General features: G+C 35.5%; 1 protein-coding gene across 2 annotated transcripts in view; it reads right to left on the bottom strand.

Moving 5' to 3' along the window:
- NUP205 (nucleoporin 205) overlaps positions 1-19885 on the bottom strand; it is a 98681-nt gene that overhangs the window by 61373 nt on the left and 17423 nt on the right. The window contains exons 1-5 of one of the 2 annotated variants that reach the window (XM_003771633.4): positions 11011-11460; positions 4804-4946; positions 3966-4137; positions 848-992; positions 312-471 (exon numbers count right to left, since the gene is read on the bottom strand). In XM_003771633.4, the coding sequence (XP_003771681.1) occupies positions 312-471; positions 848-992; positions 3966-4137; positions 4804-4946; positions 11011-11038 (648 nt within the window). In that variant the 5' untranslated portion in view covers positions 11039-11460. Of the gene's footprint in view, positions 1-311; positions 472-847; positions 993-3965; positions 4138-4803; positions 4947-11010; positions 11461-19885 lie in introns of those variants that run through there. The other variant, XM_031939122.1, reaches the window with a different exon arrangement.

The raw sequence follows: 19885 nt of genomic DNA, 5'->3' as shown, positions 1-19885 counted from the left end.
ACAACAATTTTTAGGCAGTTCCCTACAGTTGGCTGCCCTACCTATAGCATTCATTCCTCATGGCTAGGTCAGATGTATAATCTTAAATAATTTTATAAAACTACTTTTACTTTTTTGTTTGCTTGTTGGTTTTTTCCCCAAGGTAATTGCCCAGGGTCATACTTGCTAGGAAGTATTAAGTGTCTAAGGCCAGATTTGAACTCAGGTTTTCCCAACTTCAGGGCTAGTGCTCTATCCACTGCACTACCTAACTGTCCCACTACTTTTAGATTTTTCAGAGACATTTTAAAGTAATTTGGATGAACCCTTGCCTCTTTGCGATGCTTTTCACTGCCCAAGCCTCTTTCCCGCTGTAACTTCTCAAACTCATTATTCACATCAATTTGAGACACCAGAGTTAGGATTTTATGAGTCAATCCTTGTTCCATTAGTTCATCTGTAAAACGTGTTGTCATGGAAACCAGCTCGGGACTATAATAAGAAAAAAACAAAAACATTACGTTTAAATCAAAACAATTCCCTTATAACAAGATTTTTTTTTACTTTTTTAAATTTAAAATTTAATTTAAAAAACTAGATATACTTAAAATTATCCCTTATGTAATTTTTATGTTTTGAAATCTCATCAGGTTTCCATCCTATGTACACTCATTATTTTCATATTGAATCAATGTATTACATGTTTTAAATTTACCACAGTTCTCAGGTAGAATAAAAAAGTCATTGTTCAGGTTATTATAAATATTTGGTTTGAGTCTCCATGTCAGTTAAATTAAGATTTCCCATGTAACTTCTAAAATTAAATTTTTTAAATTCTGCAAAGTGAAATCCAAAGAAATAAGCAGACCTTAGTTCTAGTGTCCATGTCTTGCCTCGCCGTGACTGTATCAAGGCTTTGAGAGAATTTGCAATGCATCGTTTTCCATCCCAATATAAAAGAACTGCTACTAATCCTCTTGTAAGACCAGGAAAATGAGGCTGCTGGTGTTCTCCTAAAAGTGGGAAAATAGTAACGAAAAAAATTTACAAGAAAATATAATACATATAAAAGGTAAAGGAAAGACCAACAACATATTAACAATGCATTTACATCACATCTGCTTAGTTTAGAATATATTTTTTGCTTTAAATGATCACTACCTTTACTTTTGCTCTAAAAGACAAGTTATCATACAGAAATGCAACCATAAAGTCATACCTGAAAGAGGAATACAAAATAAAATATGAACCTCTGCCTTTATAGAATTCCAGTCAACATTGTTTTAAAATATTCTTTCCTCAAATCAAATATATGTTGTACCACAGCAAAAAGTATTGTTGATGAATATTAACTCAACAGCAATATGTGAGATACTGTGAAGCTTCAGTGCATGTTTGCCACATAAATCTCAGCATCAATATGGTAAATCAAAATCCATGATAACAAAACAGTGGGTGGAAAAATTAAAGCAACTGTTGTTGTTAGCTTCCACTTAACCTCATTCCCACCAGGAAATTGCATTTAAGAAAAAAAAGATAATTATTCAAGTTTTTTAATGGACTAAAAGAGTCCATTAAAGACTCTTTTAGTTTAAAAAAAAAAAAAAAAAAAACTTCTAGATAAACTAAAAATCACTGAATGGATAATCTTTACTTACTTATAACAAGTTAAAACCATCAATGTGAAAAAAAAGGTAGAGAGAAAGCATAATGGATAAAGCCTAACACCAGCTTTGGTACTTCCACATTTCCACACATCTGATCTCGCCTGTGTAGGTACTCCATTAAAAAGAGCAGATCTTAACTCAATCATACTTTTTCCTGAGTGATTCCTATCCATATCTTCCCATAAATCAGCCAGAGGTCTCCTTTTAGGATTTAATATTCCACCAGTGTATCTGGTGTCTGCAGAGTCTAACTGAAACCTACAGTGTTGATGAATTAAGTGAATGGACTGCCCATCTAACTTCATGCTGGAAGAAATAAACATTCTGCATTCATATGGCATATTTTCAGTTTGCCAGCCTGAGATTTTTCCATTGGTCATAGTTTTCAGAAAAGGCTCTGCAGCATTCTGGGGAAACCTGTATTGAACAAAGAGATATCTACAAACAGGAGTATCTAGAAAATCTCAGCATATAAAAGAAAACATTCTTCCATTTGGTCTCTGGGCAGAACATCCTCCATGACATGATCTTTGGTCACTATTCATTCTCTTTTGTTTGATGGCTCCATTCATCCTGCTTATCAATGGATTGATGAAAAAAGTGATGTCTCTGGTTTATGTTCTCTTGTGTGATCTGAACATGTGTATGACAGACACCTTTTAAATGTCTTTAAGACATGTTTGGTTCTAGTTTGTTATATTTTACAAAAATAATAAATATAGTAGGATCAATTAAATGATTATTATCTCACAGTTTCAGCAAGGATACCCTAGATTCTTACAAAAATTTAATAAAAGAAAGAAAATAGACTTATGGGTTAATAGTTACGGATAGCTTCTTAATCTGCTTTTAGTTATTGTGATTCTTCCCCCCCCCAAAAAAAAAATTTCTGTATTTCTTCCTTCAGGTATTTTGAAAATCAGTCCTTCAAAACTTTTGAAACAATATCACCTCCAGCAGGTTTTTCTTTTGTGTGTGTGCACATGGGTGTATGCCTGTTAAAGAGTATCATAATATAGGGGTCACTAGGTGGTGCAGTGGATAGAATACCAGCCCTGAATTCAGGAGAACCAGAGTTCAAATTTTAACACTTAATACTTCCTAGCTATATAACTCTGGGCAAGTCACTTAACCCCAACTACCTAAAAAAAAAAAAAAAAAAAGTATATAATATAATATATAAGTATAATATTATAATATTATATATTATATATAACATATAATAATATATAAATATATAATAATAATAGCTACAGCATTTATTTTACCTAAAACAAGTGGTTTTACAGAGTTTTCTAAGAAAAGATGAAATAATGTACCATAATACAGTATTCTAGGACCCTATTCCTGATCTTTCAGGTTTTTCTTCAAACCATCCTGCTGGCTTTCCCTTTGGCACTTCAAACCCAGCATGTTCAAAACCAGATTAATTATCCTCACCAAAAACCCACTTACTTTTCTGCCTTCCCTATTTCCTACTCTTGTCAAGCCTCTGAATCTTTGCTAATGCTATTTCCTACTCCCAAATCTTTGGTCTCAAAGCCATCTCCTGCATTAAGCCTTACTTGATTTCTCTTAGACAACAGTAATGCCAGCCTTCCAAGACCCTGTAAACTCTTTTATGCTTTTATTTCACATCACTTTGTACCTTTGTTATTTATGTAGGTGTCATAATTCCCTTCTAGCCTATGTTTTCCATAGGGACAGGGAACTGGGTCCCATTTATTCAGTAGATCTATTCCATCACTCTGCCAAGTGTTCTGCACATATCAGATGCTGATAAATAGTTGCCAAAGTTGAAGTGGAAAGTTTAATTCATTTCTAATTCTATCCTTAGTCTCTCATGTAACACCAGGAAATTTATGGAACTTCTTAAAACCTCAATTTCCCCATGTGCAAAAAAAAAAAAAAATCTGTCTCTAAAGATGCCTAAGATAATATCCACTCAGTTTTCTTTCACACACACACACACACACACACACACACACACACACACACTTTTTATGTCATAAAGTAATTTGGGGATCCCTTTGTTTACTATCTCAAAGTTACCTTAAAATGAATTAGTTTTTAAAACTATCAATAAGAGCAATACCTTTCAAGGTAAAAAAGGATAGATCTGAATTCTAGATCTTTGCCATTTTCTAAATATGCTCTGATATATAAATATAATCATCAGTATGATCCACATGTACATAAATTTGTCTAAGATTTTCAAAGTGTTTTGGTTTTTTTTTTTTTTTTTTTTTTTTGGGGGGGGGGGGGGTTAAAACCACAACCCCATGCATTCAACAGAGCTTTGATTTAATTCCAACCTACCAGCCAAAAGAAGTTCAACAGCAGCTAGTTCACCAATGTCAAAGAGGTCACTAAGGATGAAGGCTTCTCTAATGAGCTGCTCAGGAAGAAGTCGAGTTCCTTGCTGACCCTGGATAGCAACTCCTTCTGTACTTGCCTTCTGAACCTTCTCATGCTGCTGAACGTTTTTGGCCTGAAAAAGGAAAATTATGATAAATCGAACATATGGTTAGCAAGAGGCTTCATATGATCCCTAAAAATATGACATCAGTAACCTAACCTTGACATAGGACTAGCAGAATCATTTTTTCTTAAACAAAAAAGAACTTGACAGACCTAAGATAATGATTTTAAATAATACTACTCTAGCCCCTTCCTTTCAGTCTAACCACTTCCTCAATTTTCATGAATTCATTTATGATATTCATGGAGAAAATTCCCACACATTTTTTAACAGCCCTAACCTATATTCTAACCTATATTCTAAGCTCTTCTGCAGCATTACTAACTGCTTGAAATCTCTACCTGGACATCCAATATACAACTGTGAGTTGTATTCCACCTATCTAAAAAATTCATGATCCTCGTCCTAAACCTAATCTTCCTCCAAACTTTCTGATTCCCAATTAATTTACTATATTCCCAGTCTCTATCATTCATAACCTCAGCATTATCCCGAGTTGTTCCTTCATCCTCAACCCATACATCCCAATAGTTATTTTGTCTTCTCAATCATACTTCTGTAACTTCTCTAATATTCCTTCTTTTCTATCAACTCACATGGCCACAACATAGTTCCTCAAACCCCTAGCAGTTAATACTCCTTTTCTCACATAATTCCCAAAAGAAAATCCCTTACTGGATTCTTGAATAATGAGATGAAATCAGGTTTGTGTTTCTTTAAAATCAGGTCAAGAAGATGGACAGCTTCAGGTTGTCTTCTCCAAATGGCGTTTCCCACTGTTTGCCAGATGTCTTTGTATGGACCCCAGAGGCTAGCAGCTTGAAGAAAAATTAACAAATTTAAATCTACATTTGGAATGAAATCTTGTAAATCTAAAACTATTCAGTAGACAAAGAAAAGTATTTTGCAGAGGATAAATGATCCTACTTCTAAAAACATGAAGCTATCTGTGCAAATTATTACACACACACACACAAGCATAAATTTAGAAATTCTGAAGTTCTCAAAAACAAATATACATGATATTTTTTTCCCTACATATTAGGAACAGAAATGAAATCTGTGATTTGATCATTATAGAAAACTCTCTCCATCAATGCAGTTTGGTACTTTCTCTTACAACAATCAATTCTCAAATTTGTCTAGAGCAGAGGAGTTAAAAACAGGATACAACATTCAAGTCAAGGTCAAACCAGATTAAAACGCAATTGGAAAAATATTTAACAAAATAAAAATACAACAAAACATAGATTATATTCTAATGTAAAATTATGTCAGTATACCACCCACAGGGATCTTGATGTATAGGTTAACTCTGCCTCCTAACCCCACCCCATGTACAGTTAACTGAACCCAGTTATTCCTGGCACCAAATCACTACACCAGTCCCATATCTGATAAAAATTACAGAAACAACAGTAGAAGACAATATATATAGCTTATGAAAAGCAGAGATGGTTTTATGAAGTGTCAGTGAATAAGTCCGTTTAGCAATCTAGAGGAAAAAAAAATGATTTTTCTTGGAAGCTATTTGAGAATGCTACAGGTTTTTAATTTAAGTTTATGTAGATAGAGGTTAAGTGGACTTTCTTAGATGATTTCTGGAGAATATACATGTTATACCGAAGTGTACATATAAGATGCCCTACTGATTACAGTGCTTTAATCAAATATATAGTACAAAAACCGATATAACAGAGAAAGTGGAAGTATAGAGTAAGCAACTTAACTGCCTTGAATGGCCAGGTTAAAGTGTTTGGATTTTCTGCTTGAAGTTATTGTAAGATCTGGGGACGAGGGAATACTGATGAAACTGGTGTTTCTGAAAGTTTAATCTAGCAGCGCTATACAGAATGAACTGGAGAGACATCAAAGGTATAAAAGTTTGGTAGTAGGTTATTACAGTAATCTAGGTTTCAGCACATGGACTAGAATTGGCTTGAAAATAAAAAGGGACAGACACCAGAAGCATTGCAAAGAAAAAATCAACTAAACTTAGTGATTGACAGGAAATAAAAAGGACAAGAGCCAAAATAACTTTAAGCTAAGTCACAAAAAAAGTTGAAGGTAAAATGTCACAAAAACAATAATACAAGAAAAGGAACAATTAAGGAACTTAAATATTTAAGTCCTAGTCTACAAAGTTATACTCAAGGCAATAGCCAAAAATTTAAAAACCAGTCAATTTCTAAGTTTTATATGTAATAATCTGAAAAATTTCTGTTTTAGTCAACTAGGAGAAACTTAGTTCTTCTTCAAACAGGTAATCTGCTCTTCACCTTTCTTCTAACAGGTAATGTAGTACAAGGACACTGGTTTGGAGTCAGGAAACCTGACTAAAACCCTATTTACTTAAACCTGTGGAATCTAGAGCAAATCATTTAAGAGCCAAACCCAAACCAGATTAAAATGTTATTGAGAATGAATGAATAAACAAACAAACAAGCAAATAAATAAAAGTAAATGAATGAATGAAATAAAAATATAATACAAAACAGATAAATTGTTCATTCGTGGTTTTTTAAGTTAACATGCTGCCACAGAGATCCATTTATGAGTGTGACTGTTTATTCTTTGTTCTTGAAGGGAATCAGGAATGTGATGTCATGACTCGCAAATGAACTGGATTTAAGTAAGGCAGAGCTATACAAAGTTACCAGCCTCACTTTTTCATTCACAGTCATCTAAGTCCATGGCAATGCAAGATATAGATCAGGAGACTGGAAATAGTCCCGGTTGCAGTCTTTCCCAGGTCTCAGTATGTCTGAGGCAATATCCATTCAGTAATTAAAGCAAGAATGGCCTCTAATTTCGTCCAAGAAAAAAAAAATCAATCAATCCTCAAGATTTCTGGCCAAACTGAAAAAATTGCACTCACTAAGAGACATCAGTACCCAAACAATGACCAAATAAGACAAACTGGGACCTACTTTTGATCAATCAATGAGAGCAGGAGTGATCTGGGCTAAGACACTAAAGAATTGGTCAACAGAAGCACCTTGTGTGTCTCTTTCCATAGTCCTCCCTTGTACAAAATTTTTATTAGAAGCATAAAGATAAAGAAAACATTCTTATTGAAGCATAGGCGATGCAAAACTGGGAGAAATACTTAAAATGCTAAATCATTAGATTAAAAAAGACAATGGCCTAGAACAATGTGTCAAAATTCTATATGAAAGGGAAACAAAATCTTAGTTTGATTTTGTTTAAATCAGCTGCACAAATACAGGTTCAGCGAGGTCTAAATTGTTGTTCATGTAAAAAAATCTGGGTCTTAAATTGCCTAAAGGCTCAAAAGAATAACATTATGTGCCCTTTAAAAAATTTTATGCAAATAGAATTCCTACTGTACTATGTGGCTTGACTAGGGCATTTTTAGGCACAAAAAAGTAAAAGGGCATATGAATAAAATGAACTGTACAGAAGGAAAAGTGGGTGTGGCAACTAGAATAATTAAAGGGGAACCATTTAAAGGGAAGAATAAGTAGGAAATTATTTATATTTATATTTTTTATTATTTATATTTATATTTTATTAGTCTTCAAATACTAGAAGGGCTAAGATACAGAATAAAGTTTTAGACTTTTTTTTTTATCATTCTTAACAGTAAGAACTAGAAAAGGTAGGCAGATTTAAACTCAATATAATAAAGAAACTACCAAAAATGAAAAAGGAGCCTGTGAAAATCACTGGATATGTTCAAGCAAATATCGGGTGACATTTTACAAGGATTTCCACACTGAGCAATAGATTGGACTATCTGACCTCAAGTTCCTTCAAGATCTAAAATTCTAGTTCTACGTTTTGAGAATACCATCAAACAATTCTCAACAACTGATTTCAAATATGAAAGGAAATGTCAATAATTGGGTCTGGTTCACTCAAGAATCACAAAACTCAGAATTACAGAATTTGAGAATTGGTCTACACACTTCCCCTCACTCCCATGCCATACCTAAACCAGAAAACCCGAGCCAGGGGAAGAATCTATCAACACCACACAAAAACCATTCTACTTTTGGACAGGAAATTTTTCCTAAAACTCGTCTAAATTTCCTTTTGAAAATTCTACTCATTGCTCCTGAGTCTGCCCTCTAAAGCCAAAACAAAAATATAGTCCCTCTCCTACTTGACACACCATTCAAATACATGAAGGCAGCTATTACAGTCCCCACATAGTCTTTTCCAACATTAAAAAAACCACCAGCTCCTTCAATTTAACCTCAAATGACATGGATTCCAAGTCCTTCACATTATGGATGGCTTCCTCTGAATTTTCTCAAGTTTAACTTATCAATGTCTTTTTTAAACTGGGGCATACAGAACCAAACAAAGTAATATTCCAGATCCATATTCCTGGAAGAAATGGCTCTCAATTCAACCTCGGAGTAAAAGTAAAAATATAGTACCTTTTCTGACTGCCACATATTAAACTTAGTCCAATAAAAGCCTCTTTTTTTTTCATAAAACATATTTCCTAATTATGTAGTCACCATTTTATACTTGTGAAGTTGATTTCCGATCACATATAAAATTTATCTCTACTGAACTTCATCTTATCAGATTCAATATAATGCCTCTTTCTCAGAGGCATTCCTCAATCCTAATTTGTCTCTTGGAATTGCTAGTTTCCTTCAACACTCCAATCAGATGTAATCTCCTATATTAGGCCCTATCTGATCTCTATTTGAACTATTTATTCTTTTCTTTTCTTTTGATTCACTTATTTCACATCACATTTGTGTGTCCATTTCTTCACCCAATAAATTCTAAGTTCCTTTCATTTTGTATCCAAAGTGCCTAGTAAACAGCAGATACTTAATGTTTCTTTATGACTGAGGTGACAAAGGAAGGCGGTTAAAGATATCCTTGCTTTATGCTCCACAGGGTGTCCAAACTCTGAATCTTCTTCCAGAAGACTTTGCAGGAGGGCTCAGTGACTGAGTAGATAGCACTGATGAATAACTTTTTTCAGTAGGTGGCATTTGTTCCTGAAAAGCTGTGGGTCAATGAAACCTTTTATATGAACCCTGAAGTAAAGTGAAATCACTTTTTGCACTAATTTTCTAAGGGACAATTTCAAATAAACGTTCTTTGAATCCTTGGCAACAAGCCTTAGGAAACTGAAAGACTTCATGGAGGACTGAACTATGAAAATTGTGGATGCAAATCTTTCTTCTGATACTTACTGGCTGTGATTCTGGATGAATCCTTCCATCTCTTATGTGTGTCTGCGATTTCTCCAAGTCACAGACAAGTGCTTCCTCACAAGGATCCAAAAAGTCCTTAAGTATTCACACAATTTTAAAATGTGGTTTCAATATGCCCTAAATTTACTATGAATCCTGACTCTGGATCTTTCTCCTCACCTGAGTCTCCTGGTTTCCTTCCAGACTCAGCTCAAATCCTACCTTCTGCAAACCACATTCCCAGTCCTCCTTCCCTGAGATAACTTTTCATCTATACTGCATATGGACCCAGATGGTTCTGGAGAGGAAAGTGACCTTGCACAGCCCTCCCTCACTTAAATCCAATTCACTTATACAACAAATACTATGTCATGCATGTAAAATGGTTTGTATGTGGTCTTTCCCATCCTTGAGGTAAGGATATTTTTAGCTTTCCTTAGGGCACATCATCCCTTAAAACAGTGCCTAGTCTATGGGGAATACTTATTAAAAGCTTGTGGACTTAATACCTAATGTGAATTTCCTAAGCCCTAAGGCTTTTTTTTTTTAACCTTGTCTGTTAAAAGCAGGTAGCCAAAAAAAATAAAAAAAAAAAAAGCAGGTAGCCAGGTGAATTTCCTAAGCCCTAAGGCTTTTTTTTTTTAACCTTGTCTGTTAAAAGCAGGTAGCCCAAAAAAAAAATAAAAAAAATAAAAAAGCAGGTAGCCCAGGTGAATTTCCTAAGCCCTAAGGCTTTTTTTTTTTAACCTTGTCTGTTAAAAGCAGGTAGCCCAAAAAAAAAAAAAAATAAAAAAGCAGGTAGCCCAGGTGAATTTCCTAAGCCCTAAGGCTTTTTTTTTTTAACCTTGTCTGTTAAAAGCAGGCAGCCCAGCCGGCTCCAGCACCACTACACTCCCCCCCAACCTGAGCAAATAACACACAAACCCTGGCACATGACACAATTAAAAGATCTCGAGTAGAAATTACAATTTGTTTTTATGTGACATTTTCACATTTCTTGGTCCTCTGATCCCAGTCCGCAGCACCCTGAGCCTTAAGACAAATGGGGACCAGAGGCAGATGAGCGGCTCCGCGCATGGAGCCCTGGACAGGAAGACCTCAGTTCAAATTGAGCCTCAAACGCTTCTTGGCCGTGTGACCCTGGGCAAGCCAGTTCACCTCTGCCTCAGTTTCTCCACCTGTAGAAAACCACTAATAGGGGTTTTCTCCCGAGACTGCGTGACCCTGGGCAAGCCAGTTCACCTCTGCTGGCCTCAGTTCCCTCATCTGTAAAAGGGGAGGAGGAGGAGGAGGAGTAACAGTTCCCGGCATCCCGATAGGGAGCCAGGGTAAATGCGCGGAACCGCTGCCTGCCTCCGTTTCCCCATCGGCAGGACGGAGGAAACGGCAGCCCCTCCCCCCGGGGGGCTGAGGGTGCCCGCGAGAGCACATTTGCGGGGCACCCCCGGGACGTCTCTCCGCACCCCTTCCGGACGCGAATTCAAATTCGCTCCATTCAAACCGCGCCGAGGGGCGTGTCGCGAGGCCGGCCCCAAGGCTAGGCCCGCGTTGGGGCCCAAGCCCGGGCCGAGGCGGGAGCCGCTTTCCCGCGCCCCGCCTGCGGCCTCTCCGCACCCTGGGGCGCAGGGAGCCGGCGCCGGGGCCAAGCTTCCGCGCAGCGGAGGATTCAATCAGGGGCCCCGCCGGCTCTTACCCGAATTTACCGCCAACAACGAAGCCATCTTGGAGGCCGACTACCCGGGTTCCCCGGCGCATGGAGGCCCCCGAGAGAGCTAGGGAAGGCTGTGGCGGTGCCTGCACAGAATTGCTGCGGTCCCGCTCTCTACGAAACTCGGGCCTCTGCGACGGAGGCGTGGACCCAGCCCAGATATCGGCCGCTGGTGCTAATTACCGACTTTCGTCGTTAACGTTTCTTTTCAAATAAGGCAGGGGCCGCTCGAGTGACATATAAGGTCTTCGTACGAACGCCGCCCCTCGCAATACATGCTGGGACATGTAGTTCAGTTGTTACTGTCGGTTTTATCATCAATTAGTAAGTGAAAGCGGAGAGCAAAATCCCCGAAGTTAATCATTTGGGACTCGTTATTAATGTTTCTTGGTTCCGGATAAGTTATTATTATTTCCTCCTAGGTTTAGAGAAATGTCATCCTTTTTTCCGTATTAAATCCTTCTTCTCTACTCCCTTCTTTCTGGAAGTCTTTACCAAGTTTCCCGGAGACCAGAAATTGAATCTACTGTTAACAATATTCCAAAAAAACAAGACAAAACAGTATTCCAAGTTTAATCTGTCAACATAGTTGTACATGAATGTCCCAAACACGTGCTTCTTTTCCTAGCTCTGTTGCTTTAGGACATAAATACCTCATATATTTTGATGTAAACATTTCTTTTTCTTGAAAAGTAAGTTTTTATTTATGTATTTTGGGTTTTTTTTTTTTTAACATTACTATAAATTCCGTTAGTACATAGAATATAAAACACATAAGAAATAAAGAAATAAATTAAAATACTGATCAATATATAGGAAAAGTGTGAGAATTATGCAATATACATACATCCTATTGGATCTCTTATCTTTGCAAAGGATGAGAGTCTGCATTTTCATGACTTTATTTTAAACATATCCCATGGATAAGAAACATTATTTTCTTGAAATTTTCCACAGAGTTAAAAGGAAAACACTTTTTTTTACCTATTTTACCTAAACTATTTTACCTAAAAAAACTGGAAGATATATTCCAGGATTTAAGTTCAAATAGGATAGTGAGAAAATTCAATTTATTTAAGCATTTACATTGTTATGTTCTGAGAATACAAAGAGGGCAGGTAGAGGGGCACTTGTAGTCCCTGACCTCAAGGAGTTTACATTCTCCTTGGGGATTCAACAAGAATCCAAATAAGTAAATTCCAGATAACTTCAAGAGCAAAAGAATGCTAATAACTGAAAGGACCAAGAAAGTTCTCTTTGAGGAAATGGTACCTGAGTTGTGCTCTGAAGGAAGCTAGAAATTCTAAGGCACTGATGAAAAGAGACTACATATGTGCTAAGGCATAGACATGTTAAATAGAATATTTTGTACAAGAAAGTAGCAAACAAAATAGTTTGACTGGAATGGAGAATGTATGAAAGAACAATATGAAATAAAACTGGACAGCTATGTGGGAACCAAAATGTTGAAGGCTTTAAATGTTAAACAAAAGAATATTTTATCCTAAAGGAAACAGGAAACTATTGAATATTTTTTAGTTAAGGGAAGGATACAAGTAGATATTAAAGCATTTACAATGTATCTAGCACAGACATATAGGTGACATTGAAAGACTATAAATTTGACAGCTAAGTGGATAATGGATTATAGAGGAGAGGAACTAAAGGCAAAGAAACAAATTAGGATACTATAACAATGGTCCAGTTGAGAAAATGAAAATTGAAAGGGGAGGCTGTGTGAGTTGAGAAGTGTGTGAAGGCAGAATCATCAGTCATTCAAGAGAAAGGGAAGGAATCAAAGATGATCCAAAAGGTTGTAAATGTAAGTGACAAGAAATATAGTGGTGCCATCAATAGAAAAATGATTGTTTAGGAAGAAACAAGTGTTAGAAAAAAATATGAGTTCACTTTTATACATGTTTAGTTTAGGATGCTTACAGAATAACCAATTGAAGCTATCTTAACACCAAGCAATACAACAAAGAGATTAAGGCTAAATTAAATAGATTTAGAAGTCACCTGCATAGAGATGATAATTAAATCCATAATAGCTAATATGGTCACCAAGAGAAAGTATAGAAAGAAAAGGCCCAGGATAGAGCCCTTTGAGAAATTTATTCTTTGTGATCACAGAAGAAGAGGATGGGCCAGCAAAAAAGAACAGAAAAGTAGAAGAAAAAAAAAAAAAAACAAGAAAGAGAACTGTGGAAAACAGAAGAAAGGAGTGTCCAGGAGAAAGAAATCTATAGTGGTTTAAAACTATAAAAAGATCAAGTTGAATGAGACCCAAGAAAAATCTTTCTTTGTATTTCTGTGCACTTGGTATAGTGCCTGACATGCTAGTGCTTAACTGATGCTCATCTCTTGATTGATTAATTAACAGACAACTGAAAATTTTGGAGTAAGAATTATCATGTGAGTATTGTGGATAGAAACTGATTGTAAAGAATTTGACAAATGAATAGCAGGAAATGAAGAAATAGAACCAATGAGTTTAAACCAAGTTTTATAGCAATTTGGCTAGGAAGAAAGAGAAGTTGAATTGCATTTAATTAAATCACATAGTACAAACATAACAACTTTATATATTTAAAAGTAAAGATGTTGTTAGTATTCAAAGAGGGATCTAATCAGTTTAACAAACACCTACTTAAGGACTTAAAAGGAGTAAGAGTATGCTAGAGTACTGAGCATACTAAACAAAAATCAAACAGTCTATGACCTCAAGGAGCTTACAAAGAAGTTTCTACTTCTAGGCTAGAACATGAATGAGGAAGGGCTAGGGAGTAGTAAACAAAGAAAGATGTCCTGGAAAATATAAGGCTAAAGTTGTGTTGTAAGAATAGACCTTAAAGTTGTGTTGTAAGAATAGAACATGGAGAAAAAAAATTAATTTAAAAAAAAAAAAGTAAAACATGGAGAGGTTGATTTGAGGTGATAACAAGGAAAGCTATGTGGAAAATGTAAGGCTAATGTTGTGCTGTAAAGAAAGTATGACTGCATCAAAACTGCATCAAGGAGGAAACCTGTTTGTAGTGGCTAGTAACTGGAAACTGAATGGATGCTCATCAATTGGAGAATGGCTGGGTAAATTGTGGTATATGAATGTTATGGAATATTATTGTTGTGTAAGAAATGACCAGCAGGATGAATTCAGCTTGGAGAGACTTACATGAACTGATGCTAAGTGAAATGAGCAGAACCAGGAGATCATTATATACAACAATGATATTGTATGAGGATGTATTCTGATGGAAGTGGATTTCTTTGACAAAGAGAAGATCTAACTCAGTTTCAATTGATCAATGATGGACAGAAGCAGCTACACCCAAAGAAAGAACACTGGAAAATGAATGTAAACTGTTTGCATTTTGGCTTTTCTTCTCGGGTTATTTTTACCATCTGAACCCAATTCTTCCTGTGCACCAAGAAAACTGTTCGGTTCTGTACACATATATTGTATTTAAGATATACTGTGACATATTTAACATGTATAGGACTGCTTGCCATCTGGGGGAGGGGATGAAAAGAGGGAGGGAAAAGTCGGAACAGAAGTGAGTGCAAGGAATAATATTGTAAAAAATTACCCAGGCATGGGCTCTGTCAAAAAAAAGTTATAATTATTAAAAAACAAAATAACAACAACAAAAAAAGAATATCCCAGGAACACTATGGTTCACAGGCTCATGAAGAGCCAGGTAGGATTAAACAATAGATATCAAAAAAAGATAACATGGTATAGTGGCCAGAGTACTGAACCTAAGTTCAAATCTTCCCTCTGATGCATATCAGATTGTGACTATGGACCAATCACTTAATGTTTCTTGAAAATTTATCTAAATTATAGGTGGTTGTCATCTGACCTATGAAGTTCACCAATCTATGAAATCACAGCTCCTTGACGTGTTAATATAATAGACATGTATGAGAATAAAAGAAGCATAGAGAAAGACACACTCAGCATGAGCAAAAATATAGAGTAGAGAATAAAAGTAGAGCAAATCCTACTTAGCATCTAGTCCAAAGTCCCTTCATATTATAGATGACTCAATTCATTGAGTAGCTGCTATTAGAAAAGCCAGGGTTGGAACCCAGGTTTTTTGTTTGGTTTGGATGAATCCTTAAATAGAAAAATTTGGGTCATTTTCCCACTACACCATAGCTGTCATCTTTCCTAGAGAATAAATTCATCCTGATTCCCCCAAATAATTCAATATATTTATTCCTGTTAGCCCCCAAAAGGCCTCAAGCAGACTAGATTTTAGTTTCCCTGGACCTGTCTTAAGTTTGAAATTACCTTCAATGAATCTTAGAGCTGAAATGTATTTATAGTACAATAAAAGAATGGAGTGTCTTCCTATTTTAATATAATACCATAGTAGCATGAGAAATTATAATTGCATGCCAAGTACATGAAATCATCATTGTATAAAGACTAAATTATACATAGAACATATGAAACAATCCTAATAGATACACCCAGTAAAATTATTACATCTAAAACTTTAAGGACTTATATAGCATTTGGTACAATAATATAAGATTGAGATACTGCAGATGTACATATATCATCACTCACAAAGTTTAAACAATATGAATTCCTGAACCACAGTGGTACTCCTAATATATATGTATTTTCTACAGGAATGTACAATAATTGCTTTTAAATTTCTCTTAGCACTCTCCCCATCAATGCCCAGATCTGCCACTTGGGGCTGCAGTTATGCTCAAACATAAACTAACATTCTAATTAGAAACTTGAAAGTGTTTTTACAATTTATAACAAAATCCTTCCTATTCATTAATCCTCTTCTTGTATCATCAGTATAGACTTCCTGTCTACTTTCCAAACTCCAGCTTTCCTTATATCTCTTGTATTCATATTATTAGGTCTTTTTGCAAATACCTCTTACAATTCTCACTTCCAGTTCTCATTTCTATTTAACTTAGCCCTACCTATTATAGATCTAACTGCTGTTCAAAGAATTTGTACTAGTTTTCCACTGTGCCCTCTGAAATTTTTAATATTATAAGCTTCCAAACATCTTCAAACTTAGCCTTTGCAGTGAATGATCCTTTCCTATCTTTACCTGAATCAAACCTGGTTCCCATCTCTGATCATGATCTCCTATTCTTTCAACTCTGCCTCCACCTGACACTTCTTAAATCTAAACTTTCATCCTCAACAGGAACAATAATATGAATTTCTATCTTCCTTGTCCATCATAAATAATCTTAACTTCCCTTTCCTCCTTTCATCATGACCCTTTAGCTAACAGTAGCATTTTAAATAATCCATCCATTAAACTTTTGAGTTTACAGGGGAAAGTGAGTCTGTTTTTGTTCACTTCTCCATATGGACATACCTCTGAATACCTCATTGAGAAGAGAAAAGATCTTCCTAAGATACAGTGACAAGGGCTGCCACCAAAATAAACTGTTTAATTTTCAACAACTCTGAGTTCCTTCCAGAAGAGGGACTACCAAAATGTGAATTCATTGGCTCAGGCTCCTTGGAGGATACCTTCTTGTTAGAGGAGAGATTCATCCATTGCCCCACAAAGGGAATCTTCAGAGATTTTTAAAAACTTTTTTCCTTGTATCTTTTTTAGAGATCCTGAGAGTGCAGCAGTTAGGAGATTCTCTATGTCCAAAGCCATTAATAGCTACCTTGGAATAGGCAAAGATGTCACAACCAGTTTACATAGGTTCCATCTTTCAATCAACCTTAAGCTCTGTCAGTGAAGGGAGGTGGGCCACTTCCCTTCATTCTACCTTCTTTTTCACCTACTCCCATGCTTCTGAGTGCCACTGAAGAAAATCATACGTACAACCAAGATGATTGACCAATCCAAATTCATGTTACCTAACCTTAATATACCTGAGTTCTCTGTCAATCCTTCCTACAGCAGCTTTTCCAAACCTTTTCCTCTCTCCTCAAGAACTTAACACCCCTAATTACTTGTTTCTTAGTAATGACTCAACTTTCTGATTGAAAAAAATTGAGGCTCTCCAGTACAACTTGCATCATTCATCCTAGTCCACACTTCAGAATCCCTATTTCATACTTAATCCTCCTTTACTCTTGACTCTAAAGAAAAGTAACACTTCTTCTTTAAAGTTTTTTTTTTTTACAATTAATGAAAATCTATCTTCTTTCTCTCCTTTGTTCCCATTCCCCTCACCACTGAAAAACATATGCAGTCAAGAAAAACAAAAAGTAAATGTCTAAATCTATACTGAGTCCATCATTTGTTAAGATGTAGGGAGTATGTTTTATCATCATCATCATAGCTAACATTTATATAACACCTACTATGTGCCAGGCACTGTGCTAAGCAATTTACAAATATTATTTCATTGAACAATTTGGAATATGCCAAAAGGGCTATAAAACTGTGCATACCCTTTGACCCAGCAATGCCATTATTGGGTCTGTATCCCAAGAAAATCATAAAGGAGGGGAAAAGGCCCCGCATATGCAAAAATGTTTGTAGCAGCTCTTTTTGTGATAGCAAAGAATTGGAAAATGAGTAGGTACCCATCAATTGGGGAATGGCTGAACAAGTTGTGATATATGAAAGTAATGGAATATTATTCTATAAAAAATGATGAACAAGCTGATTATAGAAAGGTCTGGAAAAATTTACATGAACTGATACCAAGCAAAACAAGTAGAACCAGGAATACATTGCACACAATAGCAAAGAATATGCCTGATCAACTATGAAAGAGTTGGTTCTTTTCAGGAATTCAATGATCCAAACCAATCCCAATAGACTCTAGACAGAAAATGCCATCTGCATCCAGAAAAACTATGGAGACTGAATCTAAATCAACATATGTTTTGTTCACTTATTTTTTCTGTTTTTTTTTTTAAATTCATCCCATTATTTTTCCCTTTTACTCTGATTTTTCTCTCCCAACATGATTCATAAAACAATGTGTAAGAAAAACAAATAAATGCGCCAAATAAAGATTAAAATAAAAAAGACAAACCCAAATTTCATTTACTACACATTTACTTCTCAGACCGTTTCAATCAAGCTTCTTATCACACTTCTGTAATGAAGCTGCTTTCTCCAATGTTACCAATGATCTATTAATTAAATTCTTAAACCTCACTCTCATTGACCTCTCTGTAGTTTTAGAGCCCTAGCCACCCCCTTCTCCTAGATACTGTTACTCTCTTAGCTTCAGTGATAGTGTCAAGTCCTATCTGGACTCTCTAGATGTAATGTCTTTCTCTACTTCAGTTCAACGTTTTTACCCACATTGTCACAGTAATCAGCCTAAAGTACAGAAATATGAATTATGTAGATAATTCCAAGGCTGGTTGTACTAAACAGCTAATGAGATTTAGCAAAAATAAGATAGGATACATTGCCCTGAATTCCCCTTAGCATCGTTCTGAAACACCAAAGGCTATAGGAGAAGCTCCTGCTATATCCTCAATTAAAAAAAGAAAGAAGGCCAAAGGTTGATGAATTCTCATCCCCTAGGAAAGACTTGAAAATCACTTGAAATCTACTACCACAGCAGTATATTATGCTCATGAATGTTATTAGTGCTATCAAGCTTTGAGCATCCTGTGGCAGTTTTAACTTGGCCATACTGAAGTTCACTGAATATTTTTAAATGAACATTTAATAACAGCTTAAGTAGTAATAGACACATTTATTTAAAATGCTAAATTAGATATCAAATTAATATTGCTTCAGGAAACATTGAAGTTGCCATTTTCCATGACTTTTGAGAATTTTAGTTTCCAACCATAAAATTGTATTAAAGTGAGCACTGTAAAATGATAAAATAAGCAATTATTTTTGCATTTAATTAAAAAAACATGATTACTACATTAAAATGTTTGTTGCTCCTGGGCTTTTAAAAATTAACTTTACATCATACCTAGCACAAGGCTAGGTACTTAGTAATTTTTTTATGATGATGTTAGGAATCCTTGATTATTATAGCTTCCTAAGGCTAGAGGAGACCTTAAACATACTCCCAAGCCTGTTCCTTTACCTTCAAACATAAGCCATTTTATAATGTATAGAAGAAAGGCAACTCCTTTTTAAATACTATGGTTAGCATGTGAAAGACAAAAGCATCCAACTACTCAGAGTATAAACAGAAATTGGGGGAAGGTAAAAGACTTTTTTTTGTGATAATGATTAGCTTTGTTTTGAGGGACTTAAAAAATCCTAATCTATGTGGAAATATTTTAGTACATTCAAGATAAAGTTACCATGACAGGAGGGTATACTATTGGTAATCCCCATGCAACCTAAGAAAAAATGAATCAAAAATCTGTTATTGTGTAGCCAACACTGTCCAGGGAAAGGAATATTTTGATTATGAAGATTGGTTCTTGAGATAGAAATATTACCAGAATATAAGAGGATGATGCACCAAGGCATTGAAATTTAATGGAATAGCATTAAAGTTTAGAAGCAAGAAACCGGGTCAAAGTGCTACTTTTAACACTTATTAGTTGTGTGACCATTGATACTCACACATAATTTCTCTAAAACTTAGTTTCCTCATTGGCAAAATAAGGATAATGATATTTATACTATCTACTTCAGAGTACAGAAAGAGCAGTTCATAAATTTTAAAATATATACATATGTACATCATCCTATACAAGTATCTAGTAGAAATGCATGAATCCTGATGCAATCATTTGTCTTCCCCTACTCTTTGTGAACCCCATTTTGGGGTTTTCTTGGCAAAAACACTGGAGTGATTTGTCAGTTCCTTTTCCAATTTATTACATAGATGACAAAGAGTAATAAGTGACTTGCTTAGAATCAAATAGTATCTGAGGTTGGATTTGAACTTATGAAGATGTCATGAA

Source organism: Sarcophilus harrisii, chromosome 5 (assembly GCF_902635505.1).
Source record: "Sarcophilus harrisii chromosome 5, mSarHar1.11, whole genome shotgun sequence".
Taxonomy (NCBI): Eukaryota; Metazoa; Chordata; class Mammalia; order Dasyuromorphia; family Dasyuridae; genus Sarcophilus; species Sarcophilus harrisii.
The sequence above is the reverse complement of the archived record's forward strand: the minus strand, read 5'-3'. Positions and strand labels throughout refer to the sequence as shown.